This window comes from Bufo gargarizans, chromosome 1, assembly GCF_014858855.1.
Source record: "Bufo gargarizans isolate SCDJY-AF-19 chromosome 1, ASM1485885v1, whole genome shotgun sequence".
NCBI classification, from domain to species: Eukaryota; Metazoa; Chordata; class Amphibia; order Anura; family Bufonidae; genus Bufo; species Bufo gargarizans.
Window position 1 is genome coordinate 737430496 of NC_058080.1, and position 24131 is coordinate 737454626.

General features: G+C 44.8%; 1 protein-coding gene across 1 annotated transcript; it reads right to left on the reverse strand.

The window, feature by feature from the left end:
- Nucleotides 1–5227: 5227 nt before the first annotated feature.
- LOC122924901 (zinc finger protein 484-like) lies at nucleotides 5228–24120 on the reverse strand. The gene is made up of 3 exons (XM_044276442.1): nucleotides 24060–24120; nucleotides 12000–12776; nucleotides 5228–6481 (listed from the first exon to the last, which is right to left on the reverse strand). The coding sequence occupies exons 1-3, from the start codon at nucleotides 24118–24120 to the stop codon at nucleotides 5697–5699; spliced, it is 1623 nt and encodes a 540-aa protein (XP_044132377.1). The 3' UTR covers nucleotides 5228–5696.
- Nucleotides 24121–24131: the final 11 nt, after the last annotated feature.

Sequence of the window (24131 nt, forward strand, 5' to 3'; positions counted from 1 at the left end):
TCACCCACCCAATGAACAGAGCGGAGCGCGTCTGCTCCAGTCTGGGCTCAGCAAAGCAGGCGGGATTACGTCATTGTATCTCGCCAACCTGTGCACAACTACCAATGGCAGGGGGCCGGCGACTCCCTGCTGCGCCACTGCTTACTTAAAGCCGGCTGTGCGTGGGCCTGGTCACATGCGCCGCTCCTGCCAATGAGTAGCTTCAGTGCTGCTGTGCTGCTTGTGACCACATCACCGCTGAAGCCAGTCACTGCATGTGACCGTGACCATGTCCATGCACAGCCCGATAGTGCAGGGACCGGAAAATGGAGGCAGCGCATAAGACTGCAGGTAAGTATGAATCCCGAGTGGACATACCCTCACAGTGTTCTCCTGCCCAGCAGCACTGCCACGTATTGCAGCCTGCCTTGTTCCCTGCATGGTGGATGGCTGGAACACTGTGACGGGTGCAGCATGAATCAGTGTTGCAGCCCCTTCAGCTCCTCTGATCACAAGAATGGGGGGGTCTATACCCCCAACATGAATATAGCGCTGGTCAAGCATGCACACTGCAGCTCCATTCATCTTTATGGGACTGTAGGATAAAGCCGGGGCGCGGTACTCAGCAATCTCTGACAGTCCCATAGAAAATGAATGGTGTGACTGTGTGCATGCTTGACCAGCCCTCCATTCATTCCAGGGTATGGGGGCCCACATTCTTCTGATCAGTGGGGTCCCCAGCAGTCAGACCCACTCTGATCTCATAGTAATGCCCTGTCCTGTGGATAGGGAATAACTTCTTACCAGAAAACCCTATTAAAGGGGTCCTCCTCTTAGATCAGCCTCTGTCCATAAGAAGATATGGATGTCACAGAGAGGGAAACCCTATTAGAGTGGAGAGCTCTGATACCTATATCAGAGACATGGGTGGGGTATTAGGTCAGACCACCATATGGAGCCCATACAGTAAGTGATAGAGGACGGGGAGGCAGCAGAGGACGCTGGGACAGTAGTATATGTGGTGCCTAACACACAGCGGCCATGCTGAACGCCGGTCCCGCAGGATTAAACCGTTACTCACCTCTCCACCCGGCTCTGGTTCCAGGACAAAATACACTGGAACGGAAACCAGAAAAAGCATTACTAGTTGCTATAGGGACTGCTGGAAGTGTATGAGCCAAGCTCCATGGCGACTCGTAAGGGTCAGGTGATGTGCTGGCTCTCCACTTGGTTCAGTCAGGTTTGGCGGGACAGCGGCGGCCATTTTGGTTTACCTCAGCGGCCTCTGAAGTAGTTATAGGACCCGCTGTTCAGTGCATTGCGGTGCCGAGTCGGGAGGCCACGGAGCGGTGAGTGAGAGTCTTCTCTTCTCTCCTGCTCCGAGGTCATGTGATCTAAACGAATCCTCGATGCAGGGAAACGGCATCGAGGATTTTTTTGCCTCGATTAAATCGATGAATCGTTTCAGCCCTAGAAGACACTACGCCTCTTCCTCCATTAGACAAGGCGATTTGCATATTTTATCAGGATGAATGATGCGATTATTGGCAGCTCATCTCTGTAATCAGGGGTGTGCCGCCGATGATCAATAGAACTGAGGGAGGAATGACTGTGGGAGCGATCATTGCTCCTCACTCACTTTGCATTGTCTTTTGTAGAAGGCCGATGTAAAGGATCGATTTTTTTTTGTGGCCCCTTGAAATGCACCCCTGCTATAAAGCACATAAAGACAATGCACGTAGTGCTGGCGGCAGGTCCTGTGTGCATCCTAAACCCCGACACCATGTGTATTGTCTTTATATGCTGTACATTTTATGCTTTATAGATTTCCATTGCCCCTGCTATGTTGTCACTTCACTGTCTGGGCACATGCGAGTTTCCCCATTTGGAATTAGGACGCACATTGCTATGTAGGGATGGATTTGGATCCCTCATAGGATCTTTATTGTATACAGTATTTTAACTTTGTGGTGTCTAATAAAGGTTCTTATACATTTTATATACTTGATGTGTCGTCTCCTTTTATAGTCCTTCCTGTATTTTTCTGACAACTCCATATGGAGTCACTGCTCTGAGAGTCCCATGGTTATTTCCATAAACGGGGATCCCACAAGATACAATGGTCTCAGGATACAATATTTTCTATGGTCTGTTCTGGGTCATCACAATTGAGACTAGACTCAACAAACAATGCCTCAGGCTCAGATCCAACCAGTCAATATGGACATTTTATTGGTAAAACACCTTTACTGGTTGTCTAGTCTCTCCTCTGCGGTATTAGGTGTTCTGTACTGCCCCCTGTCTGCCAGGGTGCACTGCTCCTTTATACACCAGGTGAGAAGCGGCTTCATTTTATTTTCTGGTACATGTATGTACTATATATACAAGACCCTGAAGAAGCTCCTGCCTTCACCACAGAAAGTGATTTACAGCTTCAAACATCTATTCTTGCCTGTTTTACATAGAGACTTGCTTTATACACTCACCTAAAGAATTATTAGGAACACCATACTAATACGGTGTTGGACCCCCTTTTGCCTTCAGAACTGCCTTAATTCTACGTGGCATTGATTCCACAAGGTGCTGATAGCTTTCTTTAGAAATGTTGGCCCATATTGATAGGATAGCATCTTGCAGTTGATGGAGATTTGAGGGATGCACATCCAGGGCACGAAGCTCCTGTTCCACCACATCCCAAAGATGCTTTATTGGGTTGAGATCGGGTGACTGTGGGGCCATTTTAGTACAGGGAACTCATTGTCATGTTCAAGAAACCAATTTGAAATGATTGGAGCTTTGTGACATGGTGCATTATCCTGCTGGAATTTGCCATCAGAGGATGGGTACATGGTGGTCATGAAGGGATGGACATGGTCAGAAACAATGCTCAGGTAGCCCGTGGCATTTAAACGATGGCCAATTGGCACTAAGGGGCCTAAAGTGTGCCCAGAAAACATCCCCCACATCATTACACCACCTCCACCAGCCTGCACAGTGGTAACATGTTCTCATTCTGTTTACGCCAAATTCGGACTCTACCATTTGAATGTCTCAACAGAAATCGAGACTCATCAGACCAGGCAACATTTTTCCAGTCTTCAACAGTCCAATTTTGGTGAGCTCGTGCAAATTGTAGCCTCTTTTTCCTATTTGTAGTGGAGATGAGTGGTACCCGGTGGGGTCTTCTGCTGTTGTAGCCCACCTTTCTTTCCCATTCTGACATTCAGTTTGGAGTTCAGGAGATTGTCTTGACCAGGACCACAACCCTACATGCATTGAAGCAACTGCCATGTGATTGGTTGACTAGATAATCGCATTAATGAGAAATAGAACAGGTGTTCCTAATAATTCTTTAGGTGAGTGTATATCATGGCTATCTGCCTAATCTTCTTAAAAACCTCACTTTTCTTATTTTAAGATGACAGCTTAAAAACATTGGAACCAATTGCTGGTTTTCCATAGCTTATGGACTCAATGTACAATGGTTTCAACATACAATGGTCGTCCCAGAACCAATTAATATTGTTACTTGAGAGACCACTGTACAGAGTTCGGCTACTTTCACACTAGCGTTAATATTTTCCGGTATTGAGATCTTTCATAGGGTCTCAATATCGGAAAAAAACGCTTCAGTTTTGTCCCCAATCATCGTCAATGGGGACAAAACTTAACTGAACAGAACAGAGTGCTCCAAAAGGCATTCCGTTCCGTTCTCATACCGGAGAGCAGCATGCTGCGGTTTGCTTTCCGTTCTGGGATGCGGAGCAAAACGGATCATGATTCACAATGCAAGTCGATGGGGACAGATCAGTTTTTTCTGACAAAATCTAACACAATAGAAAACTGATTCATCCCCCATTGACTTTCAATGGAGTTCATGACGGATCCGTCCTGGCAATGTTAAAGATAATACAACCAGATCCGTTTTCTCTGACGTAATAGAAAATGGATCCGTCCTCTATTGTCTTTTAATGGAGTTCATGACGGATCCGTCTTCGGTATATTAAAGATAATACAACCGGATCCGTTCATAACGGATGCAGACGGTTGTATTATCAGTAACGGAAGCGTTTTTGCTGAACCCTGCCGGATCCAGCAAAAACGCTAGTGCGAAAGTAGCCTTATCCCCGGGGGTATCCTCAAACACTGTTAAGGTACAACTACACAGTTTTCTGGACAACATTTTGAGGTAGACCTGTCTGCAGGATTTTTGTCGAAAGTCAGAAATGGATTCAAAAGAAATAGCAAAGGACTTAGAGAAATTCCTCTCATTCATAACAGTCAAGCCTGTGGCTCAGCTTGTAAGGTTTCTGCATCCCACACAGAAGGTCCTGAGTTTAAGACCCGGCAGTGACAATTTGAATAAAAATGGAACACATATTTTAGATACACAAGCACTATAATAATGCAAAAGCCATAGTTATATGGGGAAATCTTTTATATTAACCCCTTCCCGACCTCGCCATATATGTACAGTCTTAAAACATGTACAGACTTTAAAAATTACGACCACTCAGAAGCTGACCGGGCACCATAGCCGCTGGGTGGCTTCTGTTTTACATAGCAGACACCCAGAGGCATTGTTTGCCTTCTGTAATTACGTAGCTCACAGACATTTAAAAAACCCCAAAAAAAGGTTTGCGCAGCTCTCCCTAAATTTGCTTAATCCAGACACTCCTGTAATTTGAAGGAAAAGGCAGCACGGATGAATCCCCCGCATCTGGGGTCATGAGAGGCTTCAGTGACAAATTGTCAATGGATCCAGCGTCTTGGAATTTAGGCTAAAACTTAAGAACTCCATGGTGCCCCCGAGGACTCCATGGAGTTCTTTTCATCATGTAAATAAAAGTTGCATTTTACCTTAAACTACAAAGGGCTCAATCCATTGAATGTCTCAGACATTTAACCCCTCACATGCTGTGGTCAATTGCAAACACTGCATCTGAGGCATCTTTCTCCTGGAACCTTGCGCTTCCAGGGCCCAAATGGATCCCCCATGCCGAGATTCGAGGGAGACGTTCACATGCTATGGCCTTTGGAAGACTTTGAAGCCTGCCTGTGGCAGGGCTTTACAGGAACACAGTAAATCTCATATAAATCATTGCAGTCTAAGGGAGCAGCAGCAATCAGATGTTATGTTAAAATAAGTAAAAAAAGATTTAAAACTATAAAAAAATTATAAAAATGAAAATCAGCCCCATTCCCCGTATTAAAAACAACAATAAAAAACAGTTGTTTAAAGTTGTTTTATTGTTGTACAGAAAATGCCCATACTATTAAATATAAACTATTTAAATAAAAATAAAATACTAATGTCCACATACATTCTAAAACTATTACATGGAGCGTTGTTACTTCTCCCCATGTCACTCTGGATTCACCCGCAGTGTGGGTGGAGGTATGAATACAGTGATAAGAAGCAAGGTTCATGGGAACAATACATCTTCACTGCTTTGGAAGTAAACAATACTCTTCTTCTCTCCTTATATCCACAATACTTTTCCTCTGTGGATCTCGGTCACAGTTGACCTCAGAGAAATATCGTTTGCATGTTAGGGAGATCGAGGACAATTTCAACCAAAAAATAAAACGTATTCGCTTTAAGAACCATTAATAAATTGATATCCAAATGTTTTCTCTTCCAAGTGACGTCTATTATGTAAAAGAAGACTTGTTTTATTTGAAAAGCATTTCCCACATTTTGAACATGAATATGGCTACTCTCCTGTGTGACATCTCTGATGTGTAACAAGATATGATTTCCGTATAAAACATTTCCCACATTCTGAACATGAATACGGCTTCTCTCCTCTGTGACTTCGCTCATGTTGAAAATAAGTTGATTTATCTGCAAAACATTTCCCACAGTCTGAACATGAATATGGTTTCTCTCCTGTGTGACATCTCAGATGTGTAACAAGAGATGATTTATGTGTAAAACATTTCCCACATTCTGAACATGAATATGGCTTCTCTCCTGTGTGAAATCTCTGATGTGTAACAAGAGATGATTTCCGTGTAAAACAATTCCCACATTCTGAACATGAATACGGCTTCTCTCCTTTGTGAATGCTCTCATGTATAGCTAGATATGATTTCAGTTTAAAGCCCTTCTTACATTCTGAACATGAATACGGCTTCTCTACTTTGTGAATGCTCTTATGCCTAACAAGATGTGATTTAGTTCCAAAGCACTTCCCACATTCTGGACAGGAGTGTGGCTTCTCCTCTGTGCAAATTCTTCTTTGTGTAGGAAGTCTTGATCGTTTTTTGAACTGTTTACCATACTGAAATCTTTCACCCCTTTTCTCATCTGTACATGTGGTAATCTGTGCTTGGTCATGACTAGGGGGAGTATATGATAGATCTGTACTGTGTAGTCTTGGATGTACATTAAGAGTAATGGGGTTTTCTCCAGAAGAGTGCTGCATGATATCTTCTTCTCCTCCTTTATAATTCAGTGATAAGATGAAGTTTTCCTCAGAATTCTTAATGGAATTTTCTGTTAGGATAAAAAATGAAATGTGTGATTTATTTTTCCAAACTGCAGAGCAGACAATCCTATATTAGGCTAAACGTGGATCCAGGAGGAAGGAGAAGTATAAGCCTTTCACTCTGAATCCACTCCTGGCTTAGGCTAAACAAACTGCAAACTTAAGTCCAGCCTTATAACGCATTCAATAACTTCCTGACAGAGTACAATTCTGATTCACGTCCACTCATGACTTTTATTACATAGGGTTAGTAGTAAAACACACAAAAAAATCCTGACTATGTCTGCCAACCAGCCTTGCATTCCGTCAACACATTTTGCCTTTGAACACCAAATGGACATCACTTTAACACAAGTTTACTTAAAAGGGTTGTCCGGGTTCAGAGCTGAACCTGGACATACCCATATTTTCACCCAGGCAGCCCCCCTGACAAGAGCATTTGAGCAGTTCATGCTCCGATGCTCTCCCTTGCCCTGCTCTTTAATTCACTGCATTTTGTGGTGTTTCGGTGATGAACCGGGTTCTCCTTCGGGCTACCAGATGAAGGCTTCTGCCCAGCAGTGAGCCTGGTGACATCACTGGCACTGATGGGCGGGCTTTAGCGCCTGTAAAACGGCTAGGGCAGAGCTGAAGCCCACCCATCAGAGCTGGTGACATCACTGAACACACTGTGGAAGCCTCTGCCTGGCAGTGTGTTATAGTAAATAAAAGAGCCCTTGCCCTACGCGATCCTGCGCAGGGCAAGGCAGAGCATCAGAGCATGAACTGCTCTGATGCTCATGTCGGGGGAAGGGCTGCCTGGGTGATATTATGGGTATGTCCAGGTTCAGCTCTGAACCCGGACAACCCCTTTAAAAGGATCCATCACCACATTCCTCAACACAAACTGCATTTTTTATTAACCCCTTGAGTATTAGGTATATCTTTGTTTTTGCATTTCCATGTTGTCCTTTTTAACTTCCAAAAGCCCCAACTATTTAGTGAGAGATCCTCCTTCTTCCAGCAGCAGGGTCACTGTGGAATTACAGCTTCTAATTCTATCTGCTGCTTTATTTTACTACAGCTTGTCCTGACCATGTGTGAGATAGCAGCAGCAGGGGAGGAGGTGCACTGAAAGGAGCTTGTCACCTGAGCTACAGGTGGGCCGAGAAGAAGTATAGTTCATGAATACTACACTTATAAGCACTCTCACTCTCTAGCTGGAGTCATAAAATGCTCCATTCAGACACAGAATTTAAAAGTAAGTACAAAGGCCTCATCAGGTCTACACCGTACATTTACTACATGCAGTTTGTATTGCGAAAGCTAATGAGACCCTCTGATCAGATATTATAGATGTGAAACTTTATTAATATAAATACAATAAATTTATTTAGATCGCCAATTTGACATTTTGTTTTGAGTATTTGTTGATTTTTTTGTCTTATTACAATTGGTGAATATATCAGTGACTGGTCTTCTATGTAGCTATATAAGAGGGTTTTAAGTGTGACTACTGGGGCCCAGTATTGACCTGCTATCAGGACTGGTTCTATGATAGATTATTAGGATTGGTTAAATAATGTTCAGAAATAAACATTTGTGATGTGGGCAGTGAGTGGGTTAATTCCGTAAGTTGTCTCTTTATCAATAGTAGCTGGTCTCTGATTGTTTACATCTGCCCTAAACTGTGATTGGTCGGTCTGCAGTATTGGACCTATCACAGCCATCGCTGGCCAGGGAACGCTGACTGAATCCTGGCGGTCATCAGAGCGCTGAAATCATTTTGTTTCATTAGGAAATTTGCTTTAACCCCTTCCCGACATATGACGTAATAATATGTCATGGCGGCAGGTGCGTTCCTGCATTTTGACGTACTATTACATCATGGTGATCGGGCGGGCACCCCTGAGTTTATATAAAAAAAAATAGAAAAAGAAAACACACACATATTAGGTATCGCTGCATCCGCAACGACCGACTCTATAAATACAATCACATGATCCACCCCGTCCGATAATCCGTTAATTTTTTTTAATAAAAACTATTTAAAAAAAGCAATTTTTGTCACCTTACATCACAAAAAGTGCAACAACAAGCGATCAAAAAGGCGTATGCCCACCAAAATGGTACCAATAAAACCGTCACCTCATCCCGCAAAAAAAGATCCCCTACATAAGACAATCGCCCAAACAATAACTATAGCTCTCAGAACATGGAGACACTAAAACATCATTTATTATTGTGTTAAAGTGAAATAAAAAATAAAAAAGTATGTATATTAGGTATCGACCAGCGCTATAAAAATCACATGACTTAACCCCTCAGGTGAATACCCCGCAAAAAATGAGAACCTACCTCGGACATTATTTTATTAAACACGATTGTATATAATTAAAGCAAATTTCCTAACGAAACAAAATGATTTCGATACTCTTAAATAACGTCTAAGGCCTCTTTCACACTTGCGTTGTCCGGATCCGGCGTGTACTCCACTTGCCGGAATTACACGCCGGATCCGGAAAAACGCAAGTGAACTGAAAGCATTTGAAGACGGATCCGTCTTCAAAATGCGTTCAGTGTTACTATGGCAGCCAGGACGCTATTAAAGTCCTGGTTGCCATAGTAGTAGTGGGGATCGGGGGAGCAGTATACTTACAGTCCGTGCGGCTCCCGGGGCGCTCCAGAGTGACGTCAGAGCGCCCCATGCGCATGGATGACGTGCCATGCGATCACATCATCCATGCGCGTGGGGCGCCCTGACGTCACTCTGAAGCGCCCCGGGAGCCGCACGGATGGTAAGTATACTGCTCCCCCGCTCCCCGCTACACTTTACCATGGTAAACAGGACTTTAGCGTCCCGGCAGCCATGGTAACCATTCAGAAAAAGCTAAACGTCGGATCCGGCAATGCGCCGAAACGACGTTTAGCCTAAGGCCGGATCCGGATTAATGCCTTTCAATGGGCATTAATTCCGGATCCGGCCTTGTGGCAAGTGTTCAGGATTTTTGGCCGGAGCAAAAAGCGCAGCATGCTGCGGTATTTTCTCCGGCCAAAAAACTTTCCGGTCCTGAACTGAAGACATCCTGATGCATCCTGAACGGATTTCTCTCCATTCAGAATGCATTGGGATAATCCTGATCAGGATTCTTCCGGCATAGAGCCCCGACGACGGAACTCTATGCCGGATCCGGACAACGCAAGTGTGAAAGAGCCCTTAGGACATGTATATACTATGTATAAATATCAGGGGTCAGTACAGAGATCACTCCCATCATCTATTCATTCCCAGGACGGTGACTGTGACGAGGGGACATCCTCTGCGTCTGGAGGAAAGAAGGTTTGTACACAAACATAGCAGAGGATTCTTTACGGTAAGAGCAGTGAGACTATGGAGCTCTCTGCCTGAGGAGGTGGTGATGGTGAGTACAATAAAGGAGTTCAGGAGGGGCCTGGATGTATTTCTGGAGCGTAATAATATTACAGGCTATAGCTACTAGAGAGGGGTCGTTGATCCAGGGATTTATTCTGATTGCCTGATTGGAGTCAGGAAGGAATTTTTTATTCCCCTAAACTGGGGAAAATTGGCTTCTACCTCACAGGTTTTTTTTTTTGCCTTCCTCTGGATCAACTTGCAGGATGACAGGCCGAACTGGATGGACAAATTTCTTTTTTCGGCCTTATGTGCTATGTCCGGACAGGTCAGCAACATGTTCAGACATTCCATGACTCGCTTTGCTAAACCACAAAATGGACGCTGTGAGCAAAAAAATAAGGGCGTGTTTTGGCTTCACAATAATTGACATAATAAGGGGCGTTGAATGGGTGGCATTTAGGCATGGTTTGGGGTAGTCGATGGGTGGTGCTTTGGGACGAACTGGGAGGGGTTTTGGGAGGAGTAATGGGAGAGGAAATGATCATGTAAAGTATGAAAACGGGGGATTTCAACCATTCTCCGCTCTAAGACATTAGTAGGAACAGGTGTAGATTAAGCATCATGTGGCTCCACAGAATCGGGAACCAGAAGGAAATTCTGGATAATATAGGAAATTATCTTGAAGATATTATGGGGACTTCTTCACCCCCAGTAGTGGAGCGTGTCCCAAAGGTTTACAAGATCAGCTTTGGAGTAGAGAGTCCTGAGAGGGGGGATCGTGGAGAACGGGAAGATTTAGCTAATCCATCTATGGAAAATAATTTACAATTTATGGCTTAGCTTTTTTTGGGGGGGGGGGGGGCACAAAAAACCTCGGTCTTCTTGCTGTTTACTGTGCAGTAAAAACATCATGTTACCTTTATTCTATGGGACAGTAGGACTGCGGTGATACCAGATATCTAGAATATTAATCACGCTTTTGTACAATAAAAACATTTCACAAAAAAAGTAATTTTCTTTTCCCATTGCCGTAAGCATATCAGAGCTGTTTTCTGAGGGATGAGTTGTTGTTTTTATTGGTACCATTGTGTTACATATCATTTATTGGCTAATTTTGGAATCTTTTTATTTTTCTTCATTTTATGGGTCTGTACAAAACAAATAAAAAATGTAATTTTTTTGTTTTTTGTTTATTGAACAGAACCACTGGGTGCCTGCGATAACGCCAATTGCAGACTTTAACCACTCACATCAAATGTGACCATAGCAGCTGAGTGGTGAACTTCAGGCAGCACTGCACACTTGTGCTCAAAACAGCTTCCCTTCACTGAGACCGGGGAACCTGTTCCATGGTAATGATAGGCATTGAAGAGTGCAGCAGGCTCTTTCCTATCACTGGTATACTCCAATGTAGGCCTGAAGGTGGCAGCACTATATTGGAATACACAGAATTTTCTATTCAGTAATGCATTAAATCCCATTGCTAAATAGAAACGACAATCTGATGATTGCATGTTATTAGGCCCTTGGCAGGCCTAAAAAAAGAAAGGTTTTAAAAGTATCAAAACTATTTATAAATATATAAAAATTCAAATCACACCTTTTGCCAAAATTAAAATAAATTATAAAAATCATAGGCATTAAAATCTAAAAATATTTATCCCTTAAAAAAATTAAAATCAAAGCTGTCAATTCACCATTTTTTAAATATGCCCATACTATTAAATATAAACTATTTAAATAAAAATGAAATACTAATGTCCACATACATTCTAAAACTATTACATGGAGCGTCGTTAGTTCTCTCCCATGTCACTCTGGACTCTCCTGCAGTGTGGGGGAGGTGTGAATACAGTGATAAGAAGCAAGGTTCATGGGAACAATACAACTTCACTGCTCTGGAAGTAGACAAGGCTCTTCTTCTCTTCCTTATATCCACAATACTTTTCCTCTGTGGATCTCGGTCACAGTTGATCTCAGAGAAATATCGTTTGCATGTTAGGGAGATCGAGGACAATTTCAACCAAAAAATAAAACGTATTCGCTTTAAGAACCATTAATAAATTGATATCCAAATGTTTTCTCTTCCAAGTGACGTCTATTATGTAAAAGAAGATTTGTTTTATTTGAAAAGCATTTCCCACATTTTGAACATGAATATGGCTTCTCACCTGTGTGACATCTCTGATGTGTAACAAGATATGATTTCCGTATAAAACATTTCCCACATTCTGAACATGAATATGGCTTCTCACCTCTGTGACGTCGCTCATGTTGAAAATAAGTTGATTTATCTGCAAAACATTTCCCACAGTCTGAACATGAATATGGTTTCTCTCCTGTGTGACATCTCAGATGTGTAACAAGAGATGATTTCCGTGTAAAACAATTCCCACATTCTGAACATGAATACGGCTTCTCTCCTGTGTGAAATCTCTGATGTGTAACAAGAGATGATTTCCGTGTAAAACAATTCCCACATTCTGAACATGAATACGGCTTCTCCCCTCTGTGAATGCTCTCATGTATAGCAAGATATGATTTCAGTTTAAAGCCCTTCTTACATTCTGAACATGAATACGGCTTCTCTACTTTGTGAATGCTCTTATGCCTAACAAGATTTGATTTAGTTCCAAAGCACTTCCCACATTCTGGACAGGAGTGTGGCTTCTCCTCTGTGCAAATTCTTCTTTGTGTAGGAAGTCTTGATCGTTTTTTGAACTGTTTACCATACTGAAATCTTTCACCCCTTTTCTCATCTGTACATGTGGTAATCTGTGCTTGGTCATGACTAGGGGGAGTATATGATAGATCTGTACTGTGTAGTCTTGGATGTACATGAAGAGTAATGGGGTTTTCTCCAGAAGAGTGCTGCATGATATCTTCTTCTCCTCCCTTATAATTCAGTGATAAGATGAAGTTTTCCTCAGAATTCTTAATGGGATTTTCTGTTAGGATAAAAAATGAAATGTGTGATTTATGTTTCCAAACTGCAGAGCAGACAATCCTATATTAGGCTAAACGTGGATCCAGGAGGAAGGAGAACTATAAGCCTTTCACTCTGAATCCACTCCTGGCTTAGGCTAAACAAACTGCAAACTTAAGTCCAGCCTTATAACGCATTCAATAACTTCCTGACAGAGTACAATTCTGATTCACGTCCACTCATGACTTTTATTACATAGGGTTAGTAGTAAAACACACAAAAAAATCCTGACTATGTCTGCCAACCAGCCTTGCATTCTGTCAACACATTTTGCCTTTGAACACCAAATGGACATCACTTTAACACAAGTTTACTTAAAAGGGTTGTCCGGGTTCAGAGCTGAACCTGGACATACCCATATTTTCACCCAGGCAGCCCCCCTGACAAGAGCATTTGAGCAGTTCATGCTCTGATGCTCTCCCTTGCCCTGCTCTTTAATTTACTGCATTTTGTGGTGTTTCGGTGATGAACCGAGTTCTCCTTCGGGCTACCAGATGAAGGCTTCTGCCCAGCAGTGAGCCTGGTGAAATCACCGCCACTGATGGCCGTCCATCAGAGCTGGTGACATCACTAAACACACTGTGGAAGCCTCTGCCTGGCAGTGTGTTATAGTAAATAAAAGAGCCCTTGCCCTGCGCGATCCTGCGCAGGGCAAGGCAGAGCATCAGAGCATGAACTGCTCTGATGCTCATGTCGGGGGAAGGGCTGCCTGGGTGATATTATGGGTATGTCCAGGTTCAGCTCTGAACCCGGACAACCCCTTTAAAAGGATCCATGAACTACACTTCTTCTCGGCCCACCTGTAGCTCCGGTGACTGAAAGGAGCTTGTCACCGGAGCTACAGGTGGGCCGAGAAGAAGTGTAGTTCATGAATACTACACTTATAAGCACTCTCACTCTCTAGCTGGAGTCATAAAATGCTCCATTCAGACATGGAATTTAAAAGTAAGTACAAAGGCCTCATCAGGTCTACACCATACATTTACTACATGCAGTTTGTATTGCGAAAGCTAATGAGACCCTCTGATCAGATATTATAGATGTGAAACTTTATTAATATAAATACAATAAATTTATTTAGATCGCCAATTTGACATTTTGTTTTTAGTATTTGTTGATTTTTTTGTCTTATTACAATTGGTCAATATATCAGTGACCGGTCTTCTATGTAGCTATATAAGAGGGTTTTAAGTGTGACTACTAGGGCCCAGTATTGACCTGCTATCAGGACTGGTTCTATGATAGATTATTAGGATTGGTTAAATAATGTTCAGAAGTAAACATTTGTGATGTGGGCAGTGAGTGGGTTAATTCCGTAAGTTGTCTCTTCATCAATAGTAGCTGGTCTCTGATTGTTTACATCTGCCCTAAACTGTGATTGGTCGGTCTGCAGTATTGGACCTATCACAGCCATCGCTGGCCAGGGAACGCTGACTGAATCCTGGCGGTCATCAGAGCGCTGAAATCATTTTGTTTCATTAGGAAATTTGCTTTAACCCCTTCCCGACATATGACGTAATAATACGTCATGGCGGCAGGTGCGTTCCCGCATTTTGATGTACTATTACATCATGGTGATCGGGCGGGCACCCCTGAGTTTATATAAAAAAAAATAGAAAAAGAAAACACACACATATTAGGTATCGCTGCATCCGCAACGACCGACTCTATAAATACAATCACATGATCCACCCCGTCCGATAATCCGGTAATTTTTTTAAATAAAAACTATTTTAAAAAAATCAATTTTTGTCACCTTACATCACAAAAAGTGCAACACCAAGCGATCAAAAAGGCGTATGCCCACCAAAATGGTACCAATAAAACCGTCACCTCATCCAGCAAAAAAAGATCCCCTACATAAGACAATCGCCCAAACAATAAAAAAAACTATAGCTCTCAGAACATGGAGACACTAAAACATCATTTATTACAGGGAGTGCAGAATTATTAGGCAAGTTGTATTTTTGAGGATTAATTTTATTATTGAACAACAACCATGTTCTCAATGAACCCAAAAAACTCATTAATATCAAAGCTGAATATTTTTGGAAGTAGTTTTTAGTTTGTTTTTAGTTTTAGCTATTTTAGGGGGATATCTGTGTGTGCAGGTGACTATTACTGTGCATAATTATTAGGCAACTTAACAAAAAACAAATATATACCCATTTCAATTATTTATTTTTACCAGTGAAACCAATATAACATCTCAACATTCACAAATATACATTTCTGACATTCAAAAACAAAACAAAAACAAATCAGTGACCAATATAGCCACCTTTCTTTGCAAGGACACTCAAAAGCCTGCCATCCATGGATTCTGTCAGTGTTTTGATCTGTTCACCATCAACATTGCGTGCAGCAGCAACCACAGCCTCCCAGACACTGTTCAGAGAGGTGGACTGTTTTCCCTCCTTGTAAATCTCACATTTGATGATGGACCACAGGTTCTCAATGGGGTTCAGATCAGGTGAACAAGGAGGCCATGTCATTAGATTTTCTTCTTTTATACCCTTTCTTGCCAGCCACGCTGTGGAGTACTTGGACGCGTGTGATGGAGCATTGTCCTGCATGAAAATCATGTTTTTCTTGAAGGATGCAGACTTCTTCCTGTACCACTGCTTGAAGGTGTCTTCCAGAAACTGGCAGTAGGACTGGGAGTTGAGCTTGACTCCATCCTCAACCCGAAAAGGCCCCACAAGCTCATCTTTGATGATACCAGCCCAAACCAGTACTCCACCTCCACCTTGCTGGCGTCTGAGTCGGACTGGAGCTCTCTGCCCTTTACCAATCCAGCCACGGGCCCATCCATCTGGCCCATCAAGACTCACTCTCATTTCATCAGTCCATAAAACCTTAGAAAAATCAGTCTTGAGATATTTCTTGGCCCAGTCTTGACGTTTCAGCTTGTGTGTCTTGTTCAGTGGTGGTCGTCTTTCAGCCTTTCTTACCTTGGCCATGTCTCTGAGTATTGCACACCTTGTGCTTTTGGGCACTCCAGTGATGTTGCAGCTCTGAAATATGGCCAAACTGGTGGCAAGTGGCATCTTGGCAGCTGCACGCTTGACTTTTCTCAGTTCATGGGCAGTTAATTTGAGCCTTGGTTTTTCCACACGCTTCTTGCGACCCTGTTGACTATTTTGAATGAAACGCTTGATTGTTCGATGATCACGCTTCAGAAGCTTTGCAATTTTAAGAGTGCTGCATCCCTCTGCAAGATATCTCACTATTTTGACTTTTCGGAGCCTGTCAAGTCCTTCTTTTGACCCATTTTGCCAAAGGAAAGGAAGTTGCCTAATAATTATGCACACCTGATATAGGGTGTTGATGTCATTAGACCACACCGCTTCTCATTACAGAGATGCACATCACCTAATATGCTTAATTTGTAGTAGGCTTTCGAGCCTATACAGCTTGGAGTAAGACAACATGCATAAAGAGGTTGATGTGGTCAAAATACTCATTTGCCTAATAATTCTGCACGCCCTGTATTGTGTTAAAGTGAAATAAAAAATAAAAAAGTATGCATATTAGGTATCAACCAGCTCTATAAAAATCACATGACTTAACCCCTCAGGTGAATACCCCGCAAAAAATGAGAACCTACCTCGAACATTATTTTATTAAACACGATTGTATATAATTAAAGCAAATTTCCTAACGAAACAAAATTATTTCGATGCTCTTAAATAACGTCTTAGGACATGTGTATACTATGTATAAATATATCAGGGGTCAGTACAGAGATCTCTCCCATCATCTATTTATCGCCAGGACGGTGACGAGGGGACATCCTCTGCGTCTGGAGGAAAGAAGGTTTGTACTGTAGGAAGGCGCAAGGGTCCGTCATTGACGGAAGGTACGTGTCACCGAGGTTCCTGGCCTCGGTGAGATAAGAACCAGTTATTTTATGTGTCAGTCGCAGCTAGTGCTCACTGACACTGTTTTATTCTTAGTGTGGCTGAAAAGCCGATCCGGGCCGGTTCTTATTGGGAGCAGCCAAAGAGCAGGGTGGGTGGCTGTTCCCCTCGTCCAGGCCAGGTTTTGGGCTGGGGTTTAAAAGCCCAGCCAGAAGCTCAGCTGGGTGTGGTATGTTCCTCCAAGTAAAAGTGGTGCTGTGAAGGCTCTGTGTCTTGGGGAGCTGCATGAGAGCCACCAGCTGGAAGCCAGGCACCCTAAAAGCCTGCTGTGGATATTCAGGTGACGTGTTCATTTGGAGTTCTGTGGACTTTGGCCATGTGAAATAACATGGGGAATTTCTGTGGTGTGAATTAACACCAGGACTCTGCCAAGTGTTTGTGTTATTTTTTTCCCTTGTTGTGTGAATAAACACTGACTTTTGCTTTACTACCGTGTTCTTGCCTCTGTACTGCGTCCGCTTACCCTGCCTACCAGAGCGAATCCCCACAATTGGTGGCTTGGAGCGGGCAAGCGCAGTGAGGCTGGCGTGAACGCCGAATTTTTTTTTCTCTCACGGTTGTATGTCATTTATCAAACCGGCTAGATTTAAACCGGTGTCAAGAGACAAAATGGAGGCTGTTATGAAGGCCCTCGTGGAAGCTAACCTGCAGCAACGCGAGGCTAATAAGCAGCAGCAGGAGACCAACCAGTTGCTACTACAACATGTAATGGCATTACAGTCAGCAGGAGCAACCCCAAGCTTACATGATGCCCGGAAAGCAGTACGTGCAGCGATCCCTAAAATGACCCCTGCAGACGACGTCGAGACCTACCTGGCGATGTATGAAAAAGTGGCCACCAGGGAAAAGCTGCCCCAGGACCAGTGGGCTGAGATCGTCGCTCCGTTTCTGACGTCAGAGTCCCAGCGGGTGTTTTTTGACTTGCCTGACGATCAAGCAGCCGACTACCCAAAGGTAAAGGGGGAGATCTTGGCAAGACTGGGGGTGAATGTACTGGTCCGGGCCCAGCGGGTGCATCAGTGGGGGTTCAACCCGGCGGAGCCCGTGAGACCCCAGTATTATGACTTGCTTAACCTGTTACAAAAGTGGCTACAACCTGACGTGTTGAGCCCCACTGCCATGTTGGACCGGTTATTAGCAGACAGGTTCTGGAGGGCTCTGCCACCCCCTCTCCAGCAATGGATTGGCCAGGTCTCCCCAGGGAATGCGCTGGAGATGGTCGACCTGGTGGAACGCTATGAGGCCACCCGGAACTTACAGGGGGGTTCTGTTGGGAGGGGGGCAGTCAGGTCCCGTAACTCTCCACCCCGGACCCAACAACCGGTGCCCATCAAACCTACCCGGGATATAACCCCTGTGGACCCCGCTCCAATAATCTGCTGGCGGTGTCGGGAGCCAGGTCATGTTCGAGCTGACTGTCCTCGTCAGGGGGAACCCATGGACACGAACTGTGGCTTCCGTCATTCATTATATGCCGGGAAACTGTGTGCAGTGGGTGCTTCGGAGTCTCTGAACCACCTGTGCCAGGTTGAGGTGGGAGACACTCCAGCGGAGGCTCTGTTGGACTCAGGAAGTCTGGTGACCCTGGTAAGGGCTTCCCTGGTACGCTCCGCTGAGTACATCGGCCGTAAAGTTGGAGTCATGTGTATCCATGGGGACTTAAAAGACTATCCTACTGCTATAGTGACTCTGTCTACGGTTTCCGGCAGATGGATCCACGAGGTGGCTGTTGCAACCCATCTCCACTATGAACTTATACTAGGGAGAGACTTCCCGGGCTTCACGGCACTGTGGCCGGTTCCGAGAGTGACTGATATGCATGATACAGGTGTAACCCTAGCAGAATGGCCCGGCTCAGGGGGGAGACCAGAACCCTGGGAACCTGAGTCTAAAGGTCCCGCGGTAGGGGTGACCGCCACCTCGGTGGAAGAGGAGGAGACAACCCCACTGAGTGTAATGGTGGGAGACATGGAGGACTTGCCGCCGGGGCCTGAGCTGGCAGACCTCAATGTCTCTGGGGATAATTTTGGTACCGCGCAACACCGGGATCCAACCTTATCCCGGGCCTGGGAAAATGTGCTAATAATAGATGGTGAACCACAACAACCAGGGGCAGAGTCGGTGTTCCCCCGTTTTGTGGTCCAGCAGGATATGTTGTATCGGGTAAATCAGCTGCGAGGTGAGTCCATTGAACAGTTGGTGGTGCCTCAGGCTTATCGCAAACTCGTGTTAGAGTTAGCACACCAGCATGTTCTTGGGGGTCATCTGGGAATGCAGAAAACACAGGACCGGATACTACAACGGTTTTACTGGCCCAGTGTGTTTAAAGAGGTGGATGAGTTCTGTAAGTCTTGCCCGACCTGCCAGGCAACTAGCCCCCAGCACCTTTTTCGCAGTCCCTTGGTACCCCTCCCGATCATTGAGGTACCGTTTGAGCGAATCGCTATGGACCTGGTAGGTCCTGTACCAAAGTCCGCCCGGGGACACCAGCACATCTTGGTTGTCCTGGATTACGCTACTCGGTACCCGGAGGCAGTGCCACTGCGACATACTTCTGCGAAACTTATAGCTAAAGAGCTAATGGAGATGTTCTCCCGAGTGGGGCTACCTAAAGAGGTCCTGACTGACCAGGGGACCCCTTTTATGTCCAAGGTCATGAGGGAACTCTGCAAGTTGCTGCGTATAAAACAGTTACGGACGTCCGTGTACCATCCACAAACGGATGGACTGGTGGAAAGGTTTAATAAAACTCTAAAAACCATGTTAAAAAGGGTGGTGACCAAAGATGGAAAGGATTGGGACCTTCTTCTGCCCTATCTCATGTTCGCAGTGCGAGAGGTGCCCCAGGCCTCTACTGGGTTCTCGCCCTTCGAATTGCTATATGGCAGACATCCTCGTGGCTTGTTGGACGTAGCCAAGGAGGCATGGGAACAACAACCCACTCCACATAAAAGCGTCCTGGAATATGTTACCAAGATGCAACAGCGGATAGAGACTGTTTTGCCTCTTGTCAGGGAACATATGGAGGCCGCCCAGCGAGCCCAGAGTCGGATCTATAATCGTCAGGCTCGGGTCCGGAACTTTAACCCGGGTGATCGGGTTTTGGTTCTGGTGCCGACAGTGGACAGTAAGTTCCTAGCCAGGTGGCAGGGGCCCTACGAGGTACGTGAAAAAATAGGAGAGGTAAATTACAAGGTACACCAGCCGGGGAGGCGGAAGCCGGAGCAGGTTTACCATGTTAATTTGCTAAAACCTTGGAAGGATAGGGAAACCTGTACGGAAGACAGCCCGCGACCGGGCTTTCTTGGACAAGAGGTTCCGGCTCCTAAGTTTGATGCAAGGGAAGCGGTTGCCACAATAAAAATTGCTGACAGCCTCTCCCCTAAACAGGCTCAGGAAACCAGGGAGTTTGTTAGTCGGAACACGGATGTGTTCTCAGACCTCCCTGGACGCACTTCCGTAATCCAACATGATATTGTCACCGAGCCTCAGGCAAAAATCCGGTTAAAAGCATACCGAGTACCCGAGGCTCGGCGAAAAGCCATCTCGGAGGAAGTGCAACTTATGTTGCGGTTGGATGTTATCGAGGAGTCTAAAAGTGAGTGGGCCAGTCCGATAGTATTAATACCCAAGCCAGACGGGACATTGAGGTTCTGTAATGACTTCCGCAAACTTAATGAGGTGTCCAAATTTGACGCATATCCCATGCCCCGAGTGGATGAGCTTATTGAAAAGTTAGGCCAATCCCGGTATTTTTCTGTGTTGGACCTCACCAAAGGCTACTGGCAGGTACCCTTGACAGAGGCTGCCAAAGAAAAAACGGCTTTTGTCACGCCAGAGGGGCTGTATCAGTACAAGGTATTACCCTTTGGTCTACATGGTGCTCCCGCCACGTTTCAAAGGCTAATGGATATTGTACTCCGTCCACATCGTCGATACGCTTCGGCGTACCTGGACGATATCGTTGTCCATAGCACCGACTGGGAAAGTCACCTTCCTAAAGTACAGGCTGTAGTGGACTCCCTTCGAAAAGCGGGACTAACAGCTAACCCAAAAAAATGTGCAATAGGGTTAGAGGAGGCTAAATACCTTGGGTATGTCATTGGACGTGGAGTCATTAAACCCCAAGTGAGCAAAATAGAAGCGATACGGAATTGGCCCCGACCTGCCACCTCTAGACAAGTAAGGTCATTCCTGGGAATAGTGGGCTATTACATGAGGTTCGTTCCCCATTTTGCCACTTTAGCGGCTCCGTTGACAGGGCTTTTAAAGGGACGGAAGTCCGTGATAGTCCGCTGGAATGACCAGGCGGAAGAGGCTTTCTCCGCTTTGAAGTCGGCCCTGTGTGGGTCCCCGGTTTTAGTGACGCCCGACTTCAAGGGGGAATTTGTGGTCCAGACTGATGCCTCCGAAGTAGGCCTCGGTGCGGTACTGTCTCAGGAAGTCAACGGGGAGGAGCATCCCGTTGTCTTCCTCAGCCGTAAGCTCACTCCAGCGGAGACCCGGTACAGTATAGTGGAGAGAGAGTGCCTGGCCATCAAGTGGGCACTCGAGTCTCTCCGCTATTATCTATTGGGGAGGAAATTCCGTCTAGTGACCGATCACTCCCCTCTCAAGTGGATGAGCCAGGCCAAAGAGAGGAATGCTCGGGTCACCAGGTGGTTCTTGTCGCTGCAAAACTTCAAGTTCACAGTAGAACACAGGGCAGGCCGGTTACAGGGAAACGCGGATGCCCTGTCCCGAGTACACTGTCTGGCGTGTGTTCACCCCCTCAGGGTTGAACAAAGGGGGGAGGTATGTAGGAAGGCGCAAGGGTCCGTCATTGACGGAAGGTACGTGTCACCGAGGTTCCTGGCCTCGGTGAGATAAGAACCAGTTATTTTATGTGTCAGTCGCAGCTAGTGCTCACTGACACTGTTTTATTCTTAGTGTGGCTGAAAAGCCGATCCGGGCCGGTTCTTATTGGGAGCAGCCAAAGAGCAGGGTGGGTGGCTGTTCCCCTCGTCCAGGCCAGGTTTTGGGCTGGGGTTTAAAAGCCCAGCCAGAAGCTCAGCTGGGTGTGGTATGTTCCTCCAAGTAAAAGTGGTGCTGTGAAGGCTCTGTGTCTTGGGGAGCTGCATGAGAGCCACCAGCTGGAAGCCAGGCACCCTAAAAGCCTGCTGTGGATATTCAGGTGACGTGTTCATTTGGAGTTCTGTGGACTTTGGCCATGTGAAATAACATGGGGAATTTCTGTGGTGTGAATTAACACCAGGACTCTGCCAAGTGTTTGTGTTATTTTTTTCCCTTGTTGTGTGAATAAACACTGACTTTTGCTTTACTACCGTGTTCTTGCCTCTGTACTGCGTCCGCTTACCCTGCCTACCAGAGCGAATCCCCACAGTACACAGACATAGAAGAGGATTCTTTGCGGTAAGAGCAGTGAGACTATGGAGCTCTCTGCCTGAGGAGGAGGTGATGGCGAGTACAATAAAGGAATTCAGGAGGGGCCTGGATGTATTTCTGGAGCGTAATAATATTACAGGCTATAGCTACTAGAGAGGGGTCGTTGATCCAGGGATTTATTCCGATTGCCTGATTGGAGTCGGGAAGGAATTTTTTATTCCCCTAAAATGGGGAAAATTGTCTTTTACCTCACATTTATTTTTTCCTTCCTCTGGATCAACTTGCAGGATGACAGGCCGAACTGGATGGACAGATGTCTTTTTTCGGCCTTATGTGCTATGTCCGGACAGGTCAGCAACATGTTCAGACATTCCATGACTCGCTTTGCTAAACCACAAAATGGACGCTGTGAGCAAAAAAATAAGGGCGTGTTTTGGCTTCACAATAATTGACATAATAAGGGGCGTTGAATGGGTGGCATTTAGGCATGGTTTGGGGTAGTCGATGGGTGGCGCTTTGGGACGAACTGGGAGGGGTTATGGGAGGAGTAATGGGAGAGGAAATGATGATGTAAAGTATGAAAACGGGGGATTTCAACCATTCTCCGCTCTAAGAACCGGACATTAGTAGGGACAGGTTTAGATTAAGCATCATGTGGCTCCACAGGATCGGGAACCAGGAGGAAATTCTGGATAAAATAGGAAATTATCTTGAAGATAGTATGGGGACTTCTTCACCCCCAGTAGTGGAGCGTGTCCCAAAGGCTTACAAGATCAGCTTTGGAGTAGAGAGCCCCGAGACGGGGGATCGTGGAGAACGGGAAGATTTAGCTAATCCATCTATGGAAAAGAATTTACAATTTATGGCTTAGCTTTTTTTTGGGGGGGGGGGGGGGGCACAAAAAACCTCGGTCTTCTTGCTGTTTACTGTGCAGTAAAAACATCATGAAACCTTTATTCTATGGGACAGTAGGACTGCGGTAAAACCAGATATCTAGAATATTAATCACGCTTTTGTACAATAAAAACATTTCACAAAAAAAGTAATTTTCTTTTCCCATTGCCGTAAGCATATCAGAGCTGTTTTCTGAGGGATGAGTTGTTGTTTTTATTGGTACCATTGTGTTACATATCATTTATTGGCTAATTTTGGAATCTTTTTATTTTTCTTTATTTTTTGGGTCTGTACAAAACAAATAAAAAATGAAATTTTTTAGTTTTTTGTTTATTGAACAGAACCACTGGGTGCCTGCGATAACGCCAATTGCAGACTTTAACCACTCACATCAAATGTGACCATAGCAGCTGAGTGGTGAACTTCAGGGAGCACTGCACACTTGTGCTCAAAACAGCTTCCCTTCACTGAGATCGGGGAACCTGTTCCATGGTAATGATAGGCATTGAAGAGTGCAGCAGGCTCTTTCCTATCACTGGTATTCTCCAATGTAGGCCTGAAGGTGGCAGCACTATATTGGAATACACAGAATTTTCTATTCAGTAATGCATTAAATCCCATTGCTAAATAGAAACGACAATCTGATGATTGCATGTTATTAGGCCCTTGGCAGGCCAAAAAAAAAAAAGTTTTTAAAAGTATCAAAACTATTTATAAATATATAAAAATTAAAATCACACCTTTTGCCAAAATTAAAATAAATTATAAAAATCATAGGCATTAAAATCTAAAAATATTTATCCCTTAAAAAAAAAAAGAAAAATAGAAGCTGTCAATTCACCATTTTTTTCTGTCCTGCAGTAACAGCCGGGATCAGAGAAGAATCTGATCAGAGATCGCCGTCAGCTGGATAAGGGGAACACTTCATGATGTGACGAGGACATCTCCAATCAAAGAGCAGCAGCCGGTGATCAGATTCTCCTCCTGCCCTGAAGGCACCAAGGACAGAATCTGAAGTCACTTCTCCATTCATGATTCCATACCTGTGGTGACGTTCCCTGGAATGTCCTCCTCCACCTCACTCTTACACGGGGGATCGCCCATCATCCTCTCTT

Excerpts from the sequence above, each read along its gene's own strand:
- LOC122924901 (XM_044276442.1), bottom strand. The coding sequence starts at position 24,120 with ATGGGCGATCCCCCGTGTAAGAGTGAGGTGGAGGAGGACATTCCAGGG. Across the intron at positions 12,777-24,059 it reads TCCAGGGAACGTCACCACAG|AAAATCCCATTAAGAATTCT; the intron begins GTATGGAATCAT and ends TTATCCTAACAG. Across the intron at positions 6,482-11,999 it reads ACATCAGAGATGTCACACAG|AAAATTCCATTAAGAATTCT; the intron begins GTGAGAAGCCAT and ends TTATCCTAACAG.